This window comes from Gekko japonicus, unplaced genomic scaffold, assembly GCF_001447785.1.
Source record: "Gekko japonicus isolate JY-2015 unplaced genomic scaffold, Gekko_japonicus_V1.1 scaffold100, whole genome shotgun sequence".
NCBI lineage: Eukaryota > Metazoa > Chordata > Lepidosauria > Squamata > Gekkonidae > Gekko > Gekko japonicus.
Genome location: NW_015167060.1, coordinates 591,408 through 614,577, shown reverse-complemented (window position 1 = coordinate 614,577; position 23,170 = coordinate 591,408). Strand labels below are relative to the sequence as shown.

The 23,170-nt window shown below is 45.1% G+C and overlaps 1 protein-coding gene across 1 annotated transcript in view; it reads left to right on the top strand.

The window, feature by feature from the left end:
• The window catches only part of PDLIM7 (PDZ and LIM domain 7), a 52,245-nt gene that overhangs the window by 13,453 nt on the left and 15,622 nt on the right, over positions 1-23,170 (top strand). The window contains exons 3-7 of the mRNA XM_015412538.1: positions 15,215-15,366; positions 17,163-17,193; positions 20,735-20,751; positions 21,815-21,898; positions 22,998-23,152. Coding sequence (XP_015268024.1) covers positions 15,215-15,366; positions 17,163-17,193; positions 20,735-20,751; positions 21,815-21,898; positions 22,998-23,152 — 439 coding nt within the window. The remainder of the gene's footprint in view (positions 1-15,214; positions 15,367-17,162; positions 17,194-20,734; positions 20,752-21,814; positions 21,899-22,997; positions 23,153-23,170) is intronic.

The following is a 23,170-nucleotide window of genomic DNA, read 5'->3' as shown; positions in this document are numbered from 1 at the left end:
TTGCCCCCCTCCGGTTTTATGACCAAAACAGAGCTTAATGGCATTGCAGTTCTACCAAGTTTAAAGCCTTCCCTTGTCCTAAGGAGACTTCCGCCAAATTAAGTGGCTGTTCCTCCAACGGAAGAGCCACTTTGGCTGAAGGAAAGACCACCATCCTAAAATACTTACATGGCAATATGTATAACTTATTTTAGCCGCAAGATGTATATTTTTTTTCTAGTCACTTTGCTTGGGATTATTTCCCTCAGCACATAGCTCTAGATCTCCAGGTTTGTGGAATCAGTGCTGTCTGTGTCAGTCAGGGGAATGGAGTTCTTAAAATTTATTTATTTATTTATTTCACTTTTACCCCACCCTCCCCGCCAGGCAGGCTCAGGGCGGCTTCCAAAAACTGACAAGCAGTATACATACACAATAAAATATAAATACAAGGCATCAGTTAAAACACAACCAATCAGTATAAAACATTCATTAGATGGCGATAAAACTAAAGTGCAGTTTAAGGACACATTCAGCGGTGCCCCCTCGTTAGGTCGTATTGGATCGGAGTTCACACAGGGTGCTGCTGGTAAGACAACTCTCCTATCGGAACGCCTGCCTGAAAAGTTCTGTTTTCACGGCCCTGCGGAACGGTGACAAGTCCCGCAGGGCTCTAATCTTGACAGGAAGCTTGTTCCAGTAGGATGGAGCTACAAACGAAAAAGCACTCGTCCTGGTTACCATCAACCTGACTTACCACTTTATTGGGAGTATTAAATCAATGGATGTAGACAGAATCTATGTTCTTCTGTATGCAGCAACCCACTTCTTTATTTTGGGCTTGACTTGGAAAGAGTGCTACTTTGTACCTGTGTCAGGCTAAAGCACCTTCCCTTGTTTTGTTTTTTAAAGTTAGTACCTGTGTCAGGCTAAAGCACCTTCCCTTGTTTTTTTTTATGTAGTGTTTTCTCTGTGAATGTGCTAATCTAATCCCATCGTGGGTACTTGGGATATTCTGGATTGCTCAACACACCTTCTAGAGAACTCCCTGCTCAGCTTTTGCAGCATATGGACTGAAAATGGGCCTTCAGTCTTGGCATATGGGCTTTATGGCTGGGCAAGAGAAAGAGGAACCCTCTGTGCAGCCCCTGTTGTCAAGGTCTGGGTTAACAGGTCTGTGCTATGAAGCCTGAACTTTCATTGGATGAGAAAAGTTTGAGTCCAGTGGCACCTTTAAGACCAACAAAGTTTAATTCTGGGTATAAGCTTTCATGTGCATGCACACTTCATCGGTGTGCATGCACATGAAAGCTTATACCCAGAATAAAACTTCGTTGGTCTTAAAGGTGCCACTGGACTCAAACTTTGTTCTATTGCCTCAGACCAATATGGCTACCCACCTGAATCTACTCTCTTTGGATGAATTTAGGTAGCCATTTACAAGAGGTAAATTTATTATGGCTAGCAGTGTACAATGATATGACAAACCAGTTCCTGTCCATTCACTAAAGTACTGGGGGATGATTGTTTCCATATCATTATACCAGTTCAGAAATCTTTGGAAGCAGTGAAATTTTCCTCACTAAGATACAGGCCACTGGCTCCCATGTGCCTCTATGTACACTGTAATACGTTATATTGCATAAATGATTGTGTGTATTAGCTCTCTGTCTTCCTTAAAATGTGAAAGAGCCTTTTAAGATTGAAAGGATGAATGATGCAACACTATCCTGTTGCATAGGGCAATGTGTCTGATCACCTGGAGCCATTATTCATTCCCACAGATGACCAAGCAGGTGACTAATTTGAAGTCTAAATGGTCTAGATATGCATCAGAATGAGGTGGTCATATGGGATGTTCTATTTCAGGCTGCACTGAACGAGATGGGGATTCACATGTTTAATTCTCCCCATGTTCAAATTCCCTGTGAAGAAAAATTTAATGCAATGGTGTGAAAGGGTCTGGCCTATTCTTTCACATGCTGTGCCAGTCTCCCCCCCCCCACCCCCGCTTATGGGGAATGTGGTGGAAGTTCGAACATGTGATCCCTCCACTGTTATGAAGTTCTGCAGTCCATTCTGCCACTTTGGCACTTGGGCACCTTATTACCACCACATTTGGGTGCCTGTAGATCAAACCTGAACTGCTCCCATTTGGAAGTGGTAAGTCTCATGATTTTTCCCCCACAGTAGCTCTTGGCCCCAGGTATTGTCTTGCTTCTTTCTAACTCTTTAACTGGTTTGTTTGAGAGAAGAGTTGGTTACTTCAGTCCAGATGTGGACTCCAACAGGTGTACCTTAAAGTAGTCCTAAGGGAGCTATAGAAAAGCTATCTGTATGTGTGAATGTGAAGTGAGGTGTTTGTGGGTAGTGAGGAACTGTCTGGTCTTTCACTGACACTACCTTGCCCTACTTTGGGTCTGTTTCAGTCTGACCTTAACTGGTGTGACTGTATCATAATGTGAAAAGGTAAAGGTGACAGGAAATGATGGGATTGCATTCTTTTCAAATGACTGGGGATGGATTTCTCATCAGTTTCCTGTCATCTCTCTCTCTCTTTAAAGACAGATAAACATAATCCTGATGATGGGCAAGCCTTGTTTTACTTGGTATTTCTAAATATATTATCGTCTATCCAGAGAGGGACTCTTCTTCTGTTTTGGCCTCTTCCAGGTGTTGGAGCCAGAAGATCTTTTTTTGCCTTGTAGTTCAAATCAGCCAAAAACTGAAGCAGGTGCAAGTAAAGACTTCTGGCTGAGTTTTAAACCATTTTGGTTGTGTCCAGCAAAGTTCCCCCCATTTTGGGGAGAAGACTTCCCTGTCTTTGTGAGCAAACTGTAGGTGTATAAATGTCACAGTACTCAAAAAGCTGTCACAACTTGGTGACATGTTAGTTACTGCTGAGCCGGCATTTAACTCAGACTCTAAGCCTGTGCTTCCCGGAGCATGGTACCTTGGCTACTAGGGTAGACAAAGGTCCATTGGTAGTGCTTACTGGACCAGTCTAATCTTTCTGTGTGCAGTGGTTTAGTCTGATGTCTAGTCCTTTGATGCTTCCCAGTATCCTTTAGGAGACCCTAAGTGATATGGGTTTCTAAACGTCTATGAGCTGATAGATTCTTTGTGCCAGTTCGTTTAAAAACTGGTTTCTTGTTCCACAGTAATCCAGGAAGGTGTTGTAGATTAAGTCTGGGGGGGGAAAGGGGGGGGAAACTCAACCCAAGATAACACTGCGAACTAGAAGGGTTAAGCTGACCATGTAAATTATAAAAGTACAAAATTTATTAGGGTGTACACATATTAAAATATATTTGGGTTGGAAAGATCAGTTGGAAAGTGTTGACCCATCATGTGTATTAATATTTGATATGCTTTTATTAGTCTGATACTTGAAAAACAATTTAACCCGAATATATTTGAATATGTGTACACCCTAATAAATTTTGTACTTTTATAATTTACATGGTCAGCTTAACCCTTTTGGTTCGCAGTTGTAGATGAAGTGCCTCATCATTTGTCGGTTCAGTTGTCTGAAGTCTGTGTAAGCTCTGACAAGGATCAGTAACTTGTGGCCTTTGGGGCAAATCTAGCCCCTTGATACTCTTAACTGTGAGCCCAGAAGCAAAGGGGGGGGGGTATTGCAATTGCAAGAATGTGATCTGCCAGCAAGCTGGCAGCAAGCAAGTCACAACTTTCTCAAGCAGGTGTGGCAAAACTAGGGCCTTAACAGTAAACAAATTTGGTAGTTCTCAGGGCAGGAGCACTTGGAGGTATTGTTGGCTCCCATATTCCAATCAGTGAACTCAGTTTACCAGAATATGAATTTTCAGTTAACATTTTACATGTGTCATTATCTAGAACATCCCCTTGGATTGCTGGAGGAGGCTGTAGTAAAAGAATTTGGAGCTTCACATTTGCTTGGCCTCTTAGTTCTGCATGATGTATACTAAGTAAATGTTGATGGCTTATAGTAGAGAAGATGTTATTGGAATCTAACCTTGGTGCTGCAGAATTAATGGTCCGTGGGCTAGATAACCACTCTGCACTTCCAGGCATTCTTTAGTCCAACATGCCGAATCTTGTCAGATTTTGGAAGCTAAACAGGGTCGGCCTTGGCTAGTATTTGGAAGGGTGATCTCCAAGGAATACCAGAGGGATGGCGCAGAGGCAGGCAATGGCAAACCACCTCTGAAACATCTCTTGCCTTAAAAACAAGTCTAGCTCACTATCTAGTGGTACATAATGCTTTTTTTTTTGGTAAACAAATTTTTATTTTCTTAGGAACATAACATATAAGATTAAATCATTCAGTCCATGATGATGATCTAACCTACATAGCAGAAAGATGATGTATGAGTAATATACTGACAGGTGGATGAAATGTCTGGTGTATATGTGAAACAGTAAAGAAAGAGGCTGCCATTGCTTACCTGGATTATCAGAGTGGTTGTGCAACATGTACAATACAAGGAGCTGATGTTTGATTTTATTTTCACATTACTAGGAAGGGGGTATGGTGTTAGCTGGAGCACTGACAGAGCTCTGGTTCCTGGCTATGCTCAGTACAGCCAAATGACCTCCCTTTTTGTGCCTGTTGTCTGTGAGCTCACAGGTTTAGGGTATATTGTTGGAAGATCCTTAGAGAAGCCCTCAAGAGAAAGGGGACCTAGGGGGCACATGGGTGCCTGCCCTTGCAGAAGGATGAGACGGTGATGGAAAACAGCAGGTGGAATGATTTATATCCAGCTGGTTCAGCTGTCTCAAGGCTGAGATCTGAAAACCAAGGAGAACTGCTGAGGTCAGGTGGAGAACAGGATAAAAATACACCCTCTGCTGTCAAACAGGGATGGACCAAGGTGGGTCTTGTCCAAGGAAGCTCATTGGCCAGGTTAACTGAGTGTCTACGCCATGTGCTGCAACTTGACTGTACTTAGGGCCAACTTGTCAGGTGGCCTGAGAAATGCTTATAAGGCTGTCATTTATTGATATTCAAATTATCCAAGTTTTCCCTGACACGTTAGTTGCTGAAATGAATCTTTAACTCTTCTGCTTTTTCAGGTTTTTTAAATAAAGCAGGTTCTATCAATAGCAAACCTATGCAGCTTTGCTTGACCTGCATCCTAAGGACTAGATCCTTGCCTCTTTCAAAGAAAGAGGATAGAACTGAGCTTCTTGGCATGGTGAATTCCTCACCAGATACCAATTTATGTACTTCTGTGCCATACTAGTAGAATATACATAGTTTTGCGTTGAAACAATATCAAATCAGATCAGTTAGGTTAAAAGAAACTTTAAAAAAATACCTTGTGAATGTTTCCTGCTTAGATCTGGTGACATTGCAGTAGTTGGATCATGACTTCTTCACGGGGGAAAGTGGACTGTTTGCGGGGTGCTGGCTCAGGTTTCTAGCTGAGCTGCAGTAAGCAGGTGTGAGACTCCCTGGGTTTTGATGACATTCACATTGGGAAGGTCAGGGAAGGAATAATATGAAATGTGAGGTGTTAAGAAGGGGGATGCCAGAGGGGTGGGGAGTGAAGGAAGGAAGCTGCTTCCCTCCCTTGCTGAAAACCAGATCCTGTTCGATGCAGCTGGCTTCAGGACTGAAACCTCACCACAGGCAGGAAGTGGGGAAGTGGCTGTTCCCAGAAGGAACATTGACCTCCCTGCTTTTTCTGTAAGGGAGATAGCAAGGCCTCAGTGAAGCTGTGTGGCTAGGAATGTACTGGCGATTGCCCCGAGCTTCCTGTGTAGCTTGGTTAAATGCATGGCCTCCAGGGAGCTGGTAGTTCTTAGTTTGGCTCTATGAGTAATGAGGAGGAAGGAAGTGAGGAAAAATGAGTGTAGATCTAACTGTACCAGAAAATAGTCTGCTGCTGGATTTGTTATCTACCTAACCTGATGTGTATCAGGTAAACCCATCTCCTCTCCTGTCAGCCCTTGGATTCTATAAACTGTCCTGTCTTCTGTATTTCAGTCATGGATGCAAGTCCATTTGCTGTTCCAATATAGCAGCAGTTGTCCATCCTTGCAGAACCATTTAGATTGTTCAGACATTGCCCAGCAAAGGAATGATTTTCTTACTAACTTCTGGATGAACTTCCACTCTCCTGGTTTCTGGCCCATGACTGGGAATCATCTGCCTCAAATGAGTGTAGATCTAACTGTACCAGAAAATAGTCTGCTGCTGGATTTGTTATCTACCTAACCTGATGTGTATCAGGTAAACCCATCTCCTCTCCTGTCAGCCCTTGGATTCTATAAACTGTCCTGTCTTCTGTATTTCAGTCATGGATGCAAGTCCATTTGCTGTTCCAATATAGCAGCAGTTGTCCATCCTTGCAGAACCATTTAGATTGTTCAGACATTGCCCAACTTCATCCTGAGCAAAGGAATGATTTTCCTACTAACTTCTGGATTAACTTCCACTCTCCTGGTTTTTGGCCCATGACTGGGAATCATCTGCCTCAAAGGCCACAAGAGTGGATTAGTGGGTTAAGAATGGGGTCAGGAAGCAATTTTCTCCAAGCCAGTTTGGCCAGGGATCCTGTAGGGTTTTTGTATTTTGTGTGGGGTTCCCCCCCCCCTCTTCTGGGCATAGAGCAGGGATCCTTGGTGCTGTGGGGGGGGGAGGTATTTGTGAATTTCCTACATTGTGCAGGGGGGTTGGACTAGATGACCCTGGATGTCCTTCCAACTCTATGATTCTGTGATACATTTGATTCAACAGCCACATTGTACTTGCTGGGCAAGATCTGTCAGAATTGCCTAGTAGTGTGACTTGAATGGAGTGGGTGTGTATGTGTCTAAACTCTATCCATCAGTTTCTGCCTTTGCTGACCCCCATTTGAATGATCAAACCTCTGTTCCTCCAAGGCCCATAAATCTACAAGTTGCACAATTTTTTTCTGATTTCAGTGTGTAAATGTCTTTGACAGCAGGTTTCTATCAAAAGTTTTGTGCTATTTATCTAATTTCAGGTTCAAAAATCTGTCACTCTAGGAATTTTAATATACGATTTTGAAAACTGACTGTAAGTTGGAATTAATATGTATTTTCCATCGTGTGCTATTGTACTATGTATTGCTTTCTTTGTTTTGATCAATAAAGTTTAATTAAAAAAAAGTTTTGTGACATATTGTTCCTGGGAATATAAATTGTTGACCATAGCAAGTTCTTCAGGGCTGAATATGAAATATTCTGGGAGACGTACCTTGTATTGTTACCCCTTGTACTACAGGAACTTATATCAGCATGCAGTTCCCTCAGGCCTTTCCCTTTTTATGGCAGTTACTGTGCTTTGGCTATGAATCTGTATAGTGCTAGGAGGAATAGTTTACCCTGAAGGTTGCTAATTCTGCAGCATAAGGGCATAGCTTCTGTTGACCTTCTCCCTATGTTTTCCAGCTCTGCTAGAAGCATCCTGCCTCAATATTTCATTTGGGTCTCTTGTGGCATGTCATTATGGTATCATGTGGTACAAAGCCTAGATTTTCCATTCCGTGCCTGTGTCAGGAAAGCAAGTGTTTGCGGCTGGGCTTTGCACAGGGATTTGCCAGCCTTCTAAGCTGCTCTGCAATTTGATAGCAGATGTTCAGCCCTTTTCCCGTGCATGTTGACCTGGTCTTGGAGAAATACTTGGGCCTCCTCCAGATATCGGGAGCTCTTCATCCCTAAAGAGCAGAGATGGTACAAGACAGCAGCATATCCCTCCGTGCTTCTGTGCTTTTCCCTTAGATGCATTATGTTTTGGCCTTCCAGGCTTTGGCAGAGGTGGTTAGCTGACATGTAGAAAGCGAAAAATTGGGGAGGGTGCCTGAAGGCCTGCTTGATGTCTTGTATTGTAAGGACCTGGCATTTGTTTACAATGCGGCAACTTCCTCTTAAAAAAAAAAAAGTGTTGTGAGGAAAAGGATTACTGAGGGGATATCCAGAAAAGTTGCCACAAGACACTCTAGACCAGAGGTTCCCGAACTTATTTGGCCTACTGTCCCCTTTTCAGAAAAAAATTAGTCAACGCCCCCCTGGAAATCTACCTTCAAAAAGTGGACAAAAAGATGCAGTGAGAAATTTGCACCCAAGGCTCCTACTGTCCACAACTAGCACTTGGAACTATGGATGGGGGGGAAGCGCACACAAGCCTGTTGGTTTGAAGCAAGGAGCCTCTCAGAGTGTTCTGGGCTGGCTCTAGGTTTGTTTGTGCTCAAGGGAGGAGGTCCACAGCAGGCCTCTGCTTGGTTGTTGTTACTGCCTCCTTCCTTTCCACCATCAACTTTCTCTTCAATCCTGACCCCTGTTTAGGATGGCACTGAACAGTAGGAGCCATTGGAACATCGCAATTCTTTATAGCCCAAGGCTGAGGAGATAGCAACAGTGAGTGGCAGGAAGGAGGGACAACTCCCTGGAGCTTCTTTTGGCCTCTGGCAGTAAGGACCTTCTTTAAAGCAAGATAATTCCTGATGTGTCCAAATGTGGTGTGAGAGGCAGTTGCAGTCCACTTCTCCCTGTTCCCCTTCCACTGAGAAATCCTTTTCAGTTGTTACTGTGGCCTCTGGAAAAAATCTGTTTCCGGGGTGGGGGGTGGGCTCCCAGTGAAAGTGAAATGGCACCTTCCTTCCGGCCCTACTAGCTTGGATCCACTCTTCTCCTTAGTATCTCTTTGGCAAACTGCAGGCCTCCTGACCAAATTAATGCTGGGCCTGGGCTTGGAAAACAAATTACTCCATGAATCTACTTGTTCTGAATGTTTTTTGGAACATTGCCTCATAGGTTAGAGAAGACACTACCTGGTTCATCTCAATTCCAATGACCTAATGTGGGCTGCTGTATGTTGGACTTTTTAACTTGGCCTTCTGCTGCCCCTGTGCTTGAGGTCTGAATGTTCAGTCCTGGCCGGCTCTGAGCACCCTTCTGACCTGGCTGACTGGTGCAGTAACCCTCCTATTTTCCTCTACCTCTGAGGTCAGTGAAGCAGGAAGACTCTCTGGGCTACTGCCTCACTGCCCCCAGGGTAGGTATTGCATTGCTGCTGATGAGCTAATGTCTCTGTCTGCTGACAGAGGGAGATGAATGAGATGGCTGGGAGAGGTGAGCCTGCAGAGAGGTGGGCTGACTGGCTGCTGCCCCATCCCCTTTCCCAACAGACATAAAGACTTGTAGAAATTCCTGTGGCTTGGTAACTCTGACAGGCTTGAGTATGACACATGGATTGTGTTATGGGAAAGGCGTTGACTCACTCCAGGCTCCCCTTCTCCAGAGGCCAGTCTGGTAATGTCTGGTGAAATTCTGAGTATGCTGGAGCCAGTCGCCCACCCCCACCCGTTTCACTGCAGGGACTCTGTGGGGAGGGCCGTGGGTTCCCTGAAACTACTTGCTTCTTCTGCAAACTTCTGTCTGCTGACCCTTCACTGAGAGAGAAAATGGGAAAGTGAAGTTGACTGTCAGTATCCTCTTGCTGTTTTGGGGTTTTGCTTCTGCTTAGCATGCTGGTGGTGGTAAATAAAGGAATGGGATGGGCAGAATGGGATGGTGAATTATGCTTTCTGTCTTTTTGGCATATCTGAATTGGCTTACGTTTTGCTTTCTCTTCCTTCTCCCTAGTATTTTCGTATAACTGAAAGCAGCTGGCTGGCCCAGTGACATTTCAGTGCCAAGTAGCTTCTATAAAGGCATACTAAGATGCTGACTGGACATGGGCAGTTATGCCACAAAACTTTCAATGAGACTTCCTTTCTTGTGTTTTTCTTTGAACCATAACTATATTTGAGCTATACTCTGACAGGCAATTGAGAAGAGATTTTGAAAAGTTCAGCTCTTCATGAAATATTAGCTGCATTTGGATATTACAGTAAGCCATAGTTTGTACAACAAATTCTGGTTAGTTTACCTGGTCTAGGTATCAACACCTGTTTTGTGTGTAAGCCTCAGTTTGTCTGCTGCTTGCTTCCTTTCAGGCTCCCATCTGATAGGATAGCTTCCTAATACTTCAGTCTCTTTGGCGAGGTAGTGTCAGGAAAGGCAGGATTACTTAATAAATTGGCTTATGAATTTAGATATTGCAATAAGCCATAAATGGCACAAGCTGTGGTTAACAAACCAGCAACAAACCTTAGTTGGAAATTCCAGTTTGTTGGACCATCTGGCTGATTTATCAACAATAGTTTGTTGTGATGTCTGAATGCTTCCTCTCTCTATACAAGTGGTAGGCAAGCAGTAAACTTGCAGTCTCCGCTTTGGGAGTGAATTACCTATCCCCAAAACAAACTGTTGTGTTTACTTAAATTTAAAACACACACACACACAAAGAAACCCTCTGTGTGGTATCATAGTGGAAGGGAGAGATGATATAGCTGAAAAGAATTAATGGAAACTTTGGGGTGGCACTGGCTAACCTGCACGGCAGAATCCTTCTCTGAAGCAATTCAGGCCCCAAAGCAATTTTATCTGGCCCTTGAGATTTTGACAGACCAGTGTAGCAGGAAGGATTGCACAACAATTTTAATCCTTTATTACAGAGTTCACAATAATGATATACTTCTAGTCCCTGTACCATTATCTAGAAAATAGAGACCCTTGAGAATATGGTAAAGACCATCCCCAGCTGTAACTAAACAGTAAGAGACATACAATCTACAAACTCAGCTTGTTTACATTTTTAAGCATTGTGTAAGTTCACCAACATATCATTTTTTGGCCCTGGCCCCCGCCTGGTGGAACGCTCTGCCGGAAAATATCCGTGCCCTGTGGGAATTATTACCTTTCCGCAGGACACGCAAAGCAGAGATGTTCCACCAGGCATTTGGTTGAGGACAGTGTGAAATTTGGCACTGTAACCCCTCCCCCGAGGAGGCCTGAGGAAGCTGGATTTTTTTCCTCCCGCCATCTTGGAATGTGTATTTTATTTGTTGGTATGTTTTACGTATTTTAATGTTGGTTTTAAATTAACTATTTATTGTATTTTTCTGTTGTAAGCCGCCCTGAGCCCTGCTTGCAGGGAAGGGCGGCCTAATAAATTTAATTTAATAATAATAATAGTATTGTGCCTACTAAAATATGTAAAATTGCATTCTGCCTCCTGAGTAGATCTTTGAGTAATACAGGTTAATGACATTTCTGATGAAGCTAGTCGGCAGTTGAATTTATGAATAGTTGGACTCAATCCCACTCTTTGTTCTGTGCTGTATGAAGTAGGAAGAAAAAGACTTTGGTCTTATCTGTGGTCTCTATATTAAGGCTGTCAATATTTGCCCATCATTTGTTACTTTGCTTAGGGGTTCCTGCATGTACCAGTCTTCAAGTTCAGTAGCTGAATGCTGTTTACATTAATGCAGTACTGAGACTAATGATGAGGACTGACTTTCAGCCTTAAGGTAGCCCCCTACACCACAGGTCATGCCATTTACCACTGTTCCCCACACTTCTTTCCTTTGCATTGTATGGACAAAGAAGACAAATTGCCTTGTAGCATCTGAAAGACTAATATATAATGGTGTGTGAACTATAGCTTCCACCATCACGTGTTGGTGGCCCTTTCAACAATATGGCCCTGGGCAGATTTAATGCTGTTCAGGGATGAGGAATTAGGTTTAAGATTTAGACTTGGATCCAGCTGAGTGCTTCCAGGGATGGAAGGATTAATGCCCAAAGACTGTGATTTTCTTACCTCCCCCCCCCTACCCCCCACTGTGGCACAGAGCACCACATTTTGACTGCAGCAGGTTGGGGTGGGGCAAGTTGCCCTCTGTAGGCAGAAATCCTTCCTTTCCCTAGAAACACGCATCTGGATCCAAGCCTTAGGATCATACCCTTCCTATGTGTCAATTCCTCCCTGCTTCTTTCTGTGTAGGTTTATATCTGACCATTACTGATTCTGTTTGAAACTGCTTGAGTGAGTGTCCAAACTCCCTTTCATAACCCTGATTATTTATTCTGTTGCTCAGGGGAGTGTATGTGGCTCAGCCTCTCCCTGCATTTAATCCTCATAACAATTCTTCATGGTAAGTTAGGCTGAGAGGTAGCAGCTGCCCAAGATAACAAAGTGCGGGTTAGGGTGGAGTGGAAATTTGAACCTGGCTCTCCCTGGTTCTGACCCATCTCTCTAATCACTACACAGCACTGGCTATCCTGCATCTTATACTGATCCCATGGTCTATTTTGGGTCAGTTAACCTAGGACAGCATTTGCATCTGTGCTGAGCCTGTGTAATAGACATGTCCTGTGTATCAGTTACTAAAGTTATAGAGATGGCTTGTTCCATTGCCAAATGAGCTGGCTCAGAGATTGCAGGGTGTACTGCAGGGGGTTTCATTCTAATGGTTTGCCAATTAGTACTGTAGGCTGGTAGTATAGTGCTCACCTCTAACTACATTTTCCAGGTTTATTTTTTTCCTGGCGGGGCATCTGTGCCTCCTCTTAACCTGATAGACTGGAAGAGGTTTGCCTGTTACATTTTTATCACAGGACTTCTCCTTGTCAGGTGGTCTTTCTGCCTTTAGAAATTCTACCAGAAAACAATTTAGCTCTTCTTATTCATAAATAAATATGGCTGTCTCATCTCTGGCATTTCCAGTTGGGGTGTGTGTGTGTGTGTGTAGAGGCTTCCAAGGCTGGGGATAGGGATAGACAGTGTGGTGGGGTTAAGAGCAGTGGACTCTAATCTGGAGAACTGGGTTTGATTCCCCACTCCTCCACATGAAGCCAGATGGGTGACCTTGGGTCAGTCACAGTTCTCTCAGAACTCTCTCAGGCCCACCTACCTCACAAGGGTGTCTGTTGTGGGGAGAGGAAGGGAAAGGCGATTGTAAGCTGCTTTGAGACTCCTTCGGGAAGAAAAAAGTGGGGTATGAGAGCCAACTCTTCTTCTATCAGACGAGGTTTCAGTACTTAGTCTGCTATCGTTCCAAGTGAAATTGCTCTTCATAGACTCGTACACTTTTGGGAGAGGAAGGGAAAGCCGATTGTAAGCTGCTTTGAGACTCCTTCGGGTAGAAAAAAGTGGGGTATGAGAGCCAATTCTTCTTCTATCAGATGAGGTTTCGGTACTTAGTCTGCTATCATTCCAAGTGAATTGCTCTTCATAGACTCGTACACTTTTCTGAGATGCCCTGTAGGTTTCATATCCCGTGTTCTGTTTCTTTCTAAAGAATATTTCTGTTTTCCAGTCTTGAGAGGTTATTGGAAAATTCAACATAACAATAACATGGATCCAATTTGGGAAAGACGGGGGAGTAGTCTGGTGCAAGAGAAGCCACTGCTCTTAGTAAATTTGTATAGCATGTGGTGGGATGGAGAAGGAGCACAGTGGGGTTAAGACAGAAAGTTCAGTCGAGTGCTGATTTGAAGCAGTTAATCTGATTTGAGAACTGGGACAGAACTGGTTCAGTCAGGCTTTTAATACTGGTTGCCCAACAAATGACCATACATGTTCTAAATATGAGGGGTGCAAATATAAATAATGAGCATATGAAGCCCTAACTTTTTTGAGAGCTTTTGTGTGTGGGTTTTTTTAATTATTTGCCTCAATAGCAAGGAACAGATGCACTAGGCCACTGCAGCGGTGTGAACAGAATGGCCACCTGCTGCTTAAAAGCCCAAAAAGTGCACTTTGGGTCAGGAGCTGGCAACTGCAGAGCTATATGTAGTTGCATTCATCAGGAAGTCTAAACTCTCCCATGAGCCTTGGGCTTGGCTAGAGCCTTACTTGTATTGCACACTAAATGTGTGCAGTTGCTTTTGCAGTGGACCAGATTCAAAGGAGGGACAGAGTTGCTCCTATACCGCTGAGCTGAATGGGAGGACTTCCGGCAGGTACAACTTACCTTACACAGGTGAGAGCTCAGAATCTGTGCCTACTTCAGTGCAGCTATACAAGTTACAGGATCCCCGTCCACAGCGGAAGAGGGCTTTAAAAAAAGGAAAGCTGGGGATTCAGAGATGCTACTAGGTCATGGCAGTAGACTGCTGCTACACAGTGACATTATATCAATTTATCAGTCGCCTATTTTAAAAAAAGTGTTCTGGTGGCACTGAAGGTAAATGGTAGTTTGCTGGGGGGGGTTGGCACTGAGAAAAGGAAAACAGTGTGGATATGGGTGGGGCCTTCAAAAATACGCCCCATCTTGTCCTTCTGGTGTACAAAGACACTTTGTCTGTGATCTGTCCAAACCAGGTTTGGAGAAGATCACGTCAAAGCAGCAGAAAACAAACACCCCCCTCCCCCTGCATAATTAGGAGACAACATTTTTTGGGGTGCTTAAAAAAAAAAATGCTGCAGTTGGGATGCCAAGCCAGGATAAAATCTCCTTGTAGAAGTAACCTATAGTGCAAATAATAACATCTGGATTTTGGAAAGGGACATGGAGTGTTATGTGATGCTTGGGAAATCCCAGTTTTAACAAGGGTGGCTGTATGTTGCATGCTGCACAACAATGTTAATCCAGGATGTTTCTACACGTGAGTATCCCCAGAGTTAAGAGTAGTTGTAAAGAGTTGCGTGAAGAAGACAACTGGGCTCATGGAAGGGGTTGTCTTTACATCGGGCTTAACAGATGACCCCCTTGACAATCAGCTAAGTATGAAGAGCCTCTTTGGGTCCCAATTTATGCAGTAGTGGATCAGAGCATTTTCTTCTAATGGCACTGGGTAGAGTGAAGCCAAGCCTTATGCAGGGGAAAGCATGTTTCACAGTAAATGTATCCATCATGGAGCTCAGAGAGGTATTTGGATCTGACCTAGATAGCCCAGGACAGCCTGATCTCGTCAGATCTTAGAAGCTAAGCAGGGTCAGCCCTGACTAGTATTTGGATGGGAGACCTCCAAGGAATACCAGGGTCATGATGCAGAAGCAGGCAATGGCAAACCAGTTCTGAACATCTCTTGCCTAGAAAACTCTACAGGGTCACCGTGTCAGCTGTGACTTGATGGCAACCCCCCCCCCCCAAACAATCCACCTTTGGAGACAAGTTAAGCTGAAAGGTGGCCCTAAGGCTGTTTCATGGACTTGAGCAGGACTTGAACCAGGGTTCCCCAATTCCTGTCTCATCATTACACCACACTGCTTCCAACTACTGGTGTTGCAGTGCTACCCTCGTGATTGCTTTGTTTTACTGTATTCAGCCGCAGGGGGATTAAGGGAGATGGCACTAGGTCAGGTGCTCCTACTCCAGATCTTGCTGCAAGGTAAACATTGGGATTCTTTGCTGCCTACATCATTAACTCTTCTTCTCCTTCCCTTTTACAGCTTACCCCTGGGGGCAAGGCAGCCCAGGCAGGTGTGGGAACAGGTGACTGGGTGCTAAGCATCGATGGGGAGAACACCAGCACCTTGACACACATTGAAGCACAGAACAAGATCCGTGCCTGTGGGGATAAGCTTGCCCTCAGCCTGAGCAGGTAAGAGGCTCTGGGTGCTGCCCAAGTGCTGAACGTTTTTTAGTTGAGGGGGGTACCATGAATATAAGGTGTGTTATGCAACTAGGAGCTTACCTAACTGAGCCAGTATACTTCTGTCACACTCACTGTCCTTGGGATGACTTTGGCACCCAAGTACATCAAAAGGCTTAAGCACTTTTCAGAACTGTGTCTGGTTGAAGGGCAATTGCTTGTATCCAGACAGGTAAAGGGTCCGTGATGGTCATGAATAGAACTACCTAGTACTAATGTAAAATGTAAGCATCCTTGTTTGTTTTAACAGAGTGCCTCTTAACCCATGACCACTCTACCTTAAGAATAAAGTCTAGGAATTATAGAACAAAACGTTAGGGGGCTTAGCAGGATTTAGACCAGAGCTTCTGAATCCTCAAGGCAGAACTGTAGAATATTCTTAGGGTAAAGATTTATTGGGCAGAACTGAAGTAGAGACCAAATTGGGCTCATGTGAAAATAAAAAGGCTAACATGCTAACCAATTCATTATCTTTCCCCCAGTCCTCAATAGGCTAAATGATACTCCCATATTGCCAGGTTATCCCATATTGGCCTTCACTCACATGTCATAAATGCATGTGAGTGAAGGCCAAGCAAAGAGAGTGCAAGTTAAATGTCCAGTTACAGCAAGGGTTCAAGTTTGAGTTATGTGAGCAAAGAGAAACTGCTCTGATATAGTATAGTCTTCTAGGAGGTGTTTGGACTCCTCAGAGGAGAAAATTGACATGGGATCAAAACACTCTGATAAACTGAAAATGAGGTTGCTTAGGCTGGAATTTTTGCACCTCTCAACACATAGGAATGCAGCTGATTTCCCAGACATCTCCCAGCCAAAGCACTACACTGCAAATAAAACACTTCTGTATCCGTTTTTAGGCCTAATTTAAGCATGATGCTGATGATGCAGAATATACCTGTGTGACTCTGCATGGACTTAGTGTCTCATTTAAACTAGGCTTCCGTGTGTGCAAAGCTGGTCCAAGTTCTTAGGTAACCTTAAAAAGATCCATAACTTGGGCAGGCGTCCTGCTGGCATGCTAACAAATTATGCACAGCTGCTTGGCACAGCTAGTATTTCACTTAAACTGAGGGTCTGGGCCTGTGCAAAGTTACAGAGTTTTTCTCCCTTGCCATTTAAATCAGGCTTCCTGTCTTCACTGCAAGGCCATGTAGGGTGAATCATACTCCCTTGTCACAGTGAAGGGAAGAGCAGGCCACCAGGATACAGGCAAGATCCTGAGACTTCTCCAGAAAGCACAGTGAACCTTGCCTTGTCTGATTCAGACTGATTTCATGTTTCTTTTGTTACCTTCTAGTCTACCTTTCACAGACAGGCCTACAGAGTCACTGTTGCTGACTGGGTTGTGGGGAGAAATATGCCGAAACCTGGGGACTGATGATCTACTCCAAAATGACATGAAGTGAATAACAGTGTCTAGGGAAGAAGTTAGCATGAGAAGGCCTTGGGTTTTCATTCTACAATGTAAGAGTTTCTTGGTGGGTTGGCTAGGACAAATTCAGTCACTGAAACTACATGGCGAAGCTTTTGTGTGAATTAATGCGAACGCATCACATTGCTTCTTCTGCTACCCTTCTGGTGTCTCCAGGCATGGAAGGGACCAGGCCACTGTTGCCCTGCTCCTGTATGAGAGTTGCCTGTCCCCAGTAAAGAACTGTGAAAGGAAGAGTTCCGCTGTCTGTAATTCTGTCCCAGGGCAATTCCTGTCCTCCTTGCTCACAGCAGTTTTTCTTTTTCTCTTGCAGAGTCCAAAACCTCCTAGTCAAACCTCAGAAGGTACGTGCTTCATTGCTTCTTTTTTTTGGGGGGGGGAGTTCTTGCCAACCTAAAAGAATGGTAGTCGGGCTGCCTGTACAGGAGAGCTGTGGGGCAAATGGAAGGTACCTTGCTGGACTGTCCTACTTTGTTGGGGGGGGGGGTCCCCCGAGCTAGGTTTAAGTGGAACAAAGATATTGTACTAGCTGGAGAGAGAGCTTAATGTTAAAAACAGGTGATTAAAAAAACTCAACTTGTGTTAGGAGGGAATATTTAATACCAGTTATAAGCTGCGTAGTCGGGGGGGGGGGGGAGAACCTCTCAGTGAACATGTCTGTCTTTGGTTCAGAAGATGCAGGGACTCCACTTCTCAGCTTAAGGCAGAAATTCCAACTCCATTAAATAGTCCTTCAGAGAATGGAGATGGAAGACTGAAATGCTCTTCAGTTTCTTGAACAATGCGTTTTCCAGGTACCCATTACTACCTTACCTCTCCCACCTCATTTTGGTGACATCTCTCCCTTTGAGTGAGCCTTCTTCCTGGGAGCCTCTTACCCGCATCTCTGCTTATGAAGCCAAAGGAGGCATTGATGCTGTGCTGTCCCAAGCCTCCTAAATTTTTCTTGCCATTAGCCTCTCCTTCCGGGACCTGGAATAGGTGTGTGTCAGAGGCAAGGCTGGAGCTGCCAGCCTTAACTGAGTTGGAGCAGCTGATCCACCTTCTTGCCTAAGAATCCATTTTAAATGCTTACCATGGATTTAGGACAGTAGAAAAACCCCCAGGTGGTCAGGATGTGCACAGAAAACTGGTTGTCCAAGATCGTTGCAGGGCTGTCTCTTAGCATTACCATTTTACTCTCTAATTGGAAGTGTCCCTGCTAAGTTTTCAGTGTGGTCAGTGGAGGGAAAGGAACTAGCTGGGCAAAGAGTAGCAGGTGGAGAAATTGATATGCATGGTTTTATTGCTATTTCATGTCACGACATGTGCTCAGGAAAACTGCCTAGTTCCCCCCCCCCCCCCCCCGTCTAGAGTTTTTGCTTCTGCTGTGGTTGTCAATGGGGGTGGTGCTGAATGGGGGGGGATTCCTGTTTTGTGTTGATCACACACTCCTTGAGCGCATATGTGACACTGGGGTACTTGTTTTGACTGCAGCCAGCCCACAGTGTTGATGGCTGAAGTGATTACCCTGAACCTAGTCAGATACTCCTGTGGCCTGAACGCAGCCTGGCTTCCATCTTAGGCTCTGCAGCCTCTGGCACTGCCTGGCAATTGGGTGCTCTAGCATGCAGCCTACCGCATCAGCTTGGGTGTTGTGTGTGTTTTGTCTTCTGCTCAGGATTCACTCCCTTCCTCAGAGCCCCTGAAATATAACTTTGCTCCCAGCACTGCCCTCAACAAAACAGCCCGGCCTTTTGGGGCCACTTCCGTTCCAAACTCCCTGCCTGGGCTGGTGACGAAACCTGTGCTATACACTCCCCCAGCGTCCATCTGCACCACACAGCACAATGGGTATGTTGCTGTGCACCCTGGTTAATGGCTTTTGTGGTGGGATGCGGGTGGGGTAGAGTGACATCACTGTAGAGCTCTGGTGCACTGTCCTGTCTACACACCGTCCTGTCTGCCCATACTCTGCATGCGTGATTTTAAGGGTGGGCAGTGGGTGGGTTTTGGTGGCATCCCCCTCTGAATCTGATGTAGATCTTAAACAGCTGATGTTGCAGTGACCTCTGGTGGCTGGAGCTAACATTGCAGTGACTTGATTCAACTGTCCTGCTGTAGAATTTTCAGTGAACTCTAAAGTGTTTGATTGAAATCAAGACTTTTAGTAGCTAGTCTTCCATCAAGTTGCCCCCCCCCCACTTGTAGTTTCCCTTTGCCTCTTCTGTACAAAATCCTAGGCAACAGTCAAGAGCATGGTGCTAAGTACCAGCAGTCTTAACATGTACTACTTTGCATGCTAACACAAAGAAACTGCTAAGTGATAGTATCTTGGCAAGTAGTCTACAACGTGTGCGTTGCTTGCAGGTCATATATGGTTGACTTACTTGGAAAGCATGCATGTGATTCTTTATGAATCCACCTGTGAAATTCTGCACGCACGCATGCACTCACGCACACACACACATCCTTCACTTTGCTTTCCGGTAAGGTAGTCTATTCCAAAAGTGTTCTAAAACCTCTGTAGACTTGTTGTTGGGTCCCTGCTCCCAACACCATTGTGCACAAAGCAGACTATTCCTTTTAGTCATTTGTTGCATTTATATTCCACCCTTCATCTCAGAAGCTTAGGTTAGCATACCTGTATAGAATTATCCCACTTTCCCCCATCGCAACCACCATACGTAGTAGGTTAGGCTGAAAGGCCATTGGTTCACAGAGCTTCATTGCCTGAGTGGTGATTTGATGATAACCTCCAATGCTGTCTCCTTGAATTACCTGCCACTTGCAGGCATGTAAACAGAGGAGCCCTCCTGGGAAAGGTTTCGATGGGCAATCTCTGGAAGCTGCAGACTTATTTCTGTGCAAAATTGTGCAGAATGGGACCATCAGTGTGTGTGGAGTGGGGCAAACAATGCAGTCTCATTGGTTTCCATACACAGGGTCATGCTGCACATGCAGCATGTTGCATTAATATGCACTGTTGGTGACTCTTCGCCGAATGCAACTGGGATGCATTCTGGGTGCATTGAAACGGAGCGAGGCTGTTCTAATTTTGTTCCACAGATGTTTGTGAACCAAAGAGGAGCTGCAAAAAGAGATGCATGTAATTTGCAGCCCCGACCAGCTGCTTCTGACAATATGCGCTTCTCGTGTCTGACTACAGCTATGTCGTTGCCTGCCTCTCTAGGCTTGGGATGTTGCTGAATATGCTGCTGCTTTTTTTAGACAACTATTTTTAGCTGGGTGCCCTGAGGGTGCCCTGGCAGCTTTTTCAAGCTTACATGTGCACTAGATATGCTTCAATGCAGCTCTTAACCCCACAGTATACACTGAGACTCCCAACTGAGCCTCCCAATGTAGATGGAGCCAACATAGTGGATGTAATGTGCATGTTGGCAGGAGAGATGATGGGGCATTGTTCTTCTGTACCGCTTAGTACACAACATTGTCCCTTTAGAAATTGGAACTATGTGTTATGGTGAAGCAGGAGAAGGGAGAGCCCTGTCTGAGCATATTTTTCTGTATTTGCAGAACTCCTAGCAAAAGTGAGGCTTCTAGGAGCTTCTTCTCAGCAGAATAGCTCTGTATATGTGTGTGTGCGCATGCGTGCATGGAACAGTTAAGCTGGTTCTTGCTTTTGGGGGGGGGGGAGGTATCAAGTCCTTTCCTGATGGAGAGGTTCACTGAAGCTTTACTATGCGTGTCCAGAAAATCAGTTTTTAAAATAGTTTCCTAAACTTGGTACTGGTTTGGAAGCATGGATGACATAGTAGGGAATTTAGTTGTGCCAGGATTTTTGTTCCCCAACAGGATACAGAAACGTTTTTTCGTTGTCTACTGGCTCTAAAATGTCCTTCTCTTTCCTGTCTGTCTTTTCTTCCCTTTCTCTCTTTCTTGCAGGTGCAGAACCCTGAAAAGTTAGTAAGCTTTTTGCCTGTTCTGTTCTGTTCTTCCACATCTCCCATACCTTTGTTAAGTTTGTGTGACCTAAGCCTAGTTTTCTGTTATTACTAATTCCCTGTCACATTTCTGGTTTCACTAATGTTGTACTCCCCGTCTTAACATATCAAAGGGAAGTGTGGTTGGGTAGGGGGTAGTCCTAAAATAAATGTGGCTTGGAGTGTGTATTTGGCCTGGTGCTTGGGAGAAAGGAGAGGCTGGACAACTTCAAGGCCCAGGATGGAGATGAAGGTGGTTGTCTGGTCTCCCTTCGGGCCAGGCCTGTAGCTAAATTGGACATCTCGGGGCCCGGCCCCCTGACTTACCACCAAGGTCCCACGACTCCTGATCCAGCCCCCCTTTTTTTCATGCTGCAGTTAATGGCTAGGCGACATTATTGCCCTCACTGAGCCCGCCTACTGGAGCCGAGCCTGCCTGCTGGAGTCCTGCAGGGCACAGGAAAGTAGTAAAGTGGTGGCGGCAGGGTGGTCAATCCAGCACCCCATCTCCTGGTTTTCATCTGCATTGTGAATCACAGTGCAGCGAAAGCCGCCACAGCAGTGGCCGCGTGCCTCCCTCCCCACCTGCCCCATGACCCCTGACTTTTTAAAAATTCCCCCTGACTTAAAAAATCCTGGTTACACCCCTGCTTAGGGCAAAGGTTGAGCCTTCTTGGCTAGGTTATGCAGGAATTCATCTGAGCATCTGAAGTAATGAGGCCTGTTTGGGGGAGAAGGGAGCCAAGTGAATCATAGTTGCTGCCCTGAAGTTAGAGGCTACACTTTGTTTTCTAAAAACTCTTCTTCTGGTACTTCCACATGAGGGGGTGGGGGTCATGATTCACTCCAGAGAGTGCATCTGATTGCCTGACCAGATAAGAGGGAGGGAGAGGTGCTGAGCTGGCATTGTGTCTTGTCGTCTTTACTGCACAGTCAAACAGTTGGGGCCACACCGGGCAGAGGTGTGACTCTTTATTCTGCTTTCCTGTGGTGGGGGTGGTGTTTCTTACCTGACCCTTTCTCTTGATACTCTTGGCCTCAGAGTTAATGCTGAGCCCCCTGAGGTGAAAGCTCCACCCCAAACCAATCCGGCGCCTGATTATGGTGACTACTACCTGGAGGACAAGTAAGATTGTGGAGCGGGCAGTAGCTGCATCTTGAGACATTCTGTTGTGTTTCTTGCATGCTGTGTTTTTTTCCCTCTGAGTGTGCATCCCCTTCTATGAGGTTGCTGTGCAGCCATGAAAGTGAAGAGGAGCAGTCCTTTCCACAACCACAGGTGGAATTCAGACTTGTAGGTTAGATGTCCCAACCCCTTCATTTGAAGCAGATACCATGTCACAGTACTGTATGTGGGAGTGTGTGTTAAAGATTAAAGGATATGATGCTACAGTTATATCAGAACATTGGCATATCTAGTTCTGGTATTGTCCGTTTTAAGTTAGGTCCAATGCTCCCTCTAAGCTGTGGAGTCTTGTGAGCAAAAATTCTACTTTGTGAGCTACTGGCATTAAAGTTGCGAGCGAGCAGTTTGGCTGCTGCCATAAATTAGTGTGCTCTGGAGCCATCTTTCTTGAGCCAAGAGAAAAAATGTGTGAGCCGGAGGCTAAAGAACCGTGAGCTAGCTCACACTAAGTTTAGAGGGAACACTGGTTAGGTCTAAGAGTTGCTGTTATCCATGGTAGCTCAATAGAACCTCCATGTCCAGAGGCAGTGAGCATTCATGTACTCTTCCTGTGACAGAAGCAGTCCAAGGTCTGGCATTGTTCTTTCTCAGTCTTACTTAAAAAGCCAGAAACTGAACATGGGATCTTCCATACATATCAGACCAGTGCTCTAGAGTTATAAGGAAGACCCTCTTTATGTTCAAGGCTCAGGAAATTTCCTTGAGACTCTAGTTTGGAGTGGGTATGGATTCTCTCTCATTTGCAGAGCAGGTACCCTTTTAAGCAGTGTTTTTGGCTTAGTACAATTAATCACCCTAGACAAGAGAGCAATGTGGATGGACTTCAGAGATTCTTTCACTGCTACTGTAGGGCAGTTTACTTGATTGCGGTGATTTGTTTTCACCTTCAGAGTTGTGAAACCATGGCTGTATCCCGGTTGTGGCTAGCTTGCGGGCGTTCACGTCTTGGGCTCCTTGCTTGGTGCAGTGTGTGAGTGTATGCCTGGCAGCTGCCCATTCTAGTGCAGCCCTGGCTGAGTGCCCTCGTCTGTGTTTGTAGGCACTCTCTCCGGCTGATGAGCCTGCCGGCCTTCCTCCCCAATGACTCCAGCAAAAAGAGACTTATTGAGGACACAGAAGACTGGCGACCGCGGACTGGCACCACCCAGTCCCGTTCTTTCCGCATTCTGGCCCATCTCACAGGCACAGAGTTCAGTAAGTTCCCCCTTCCAT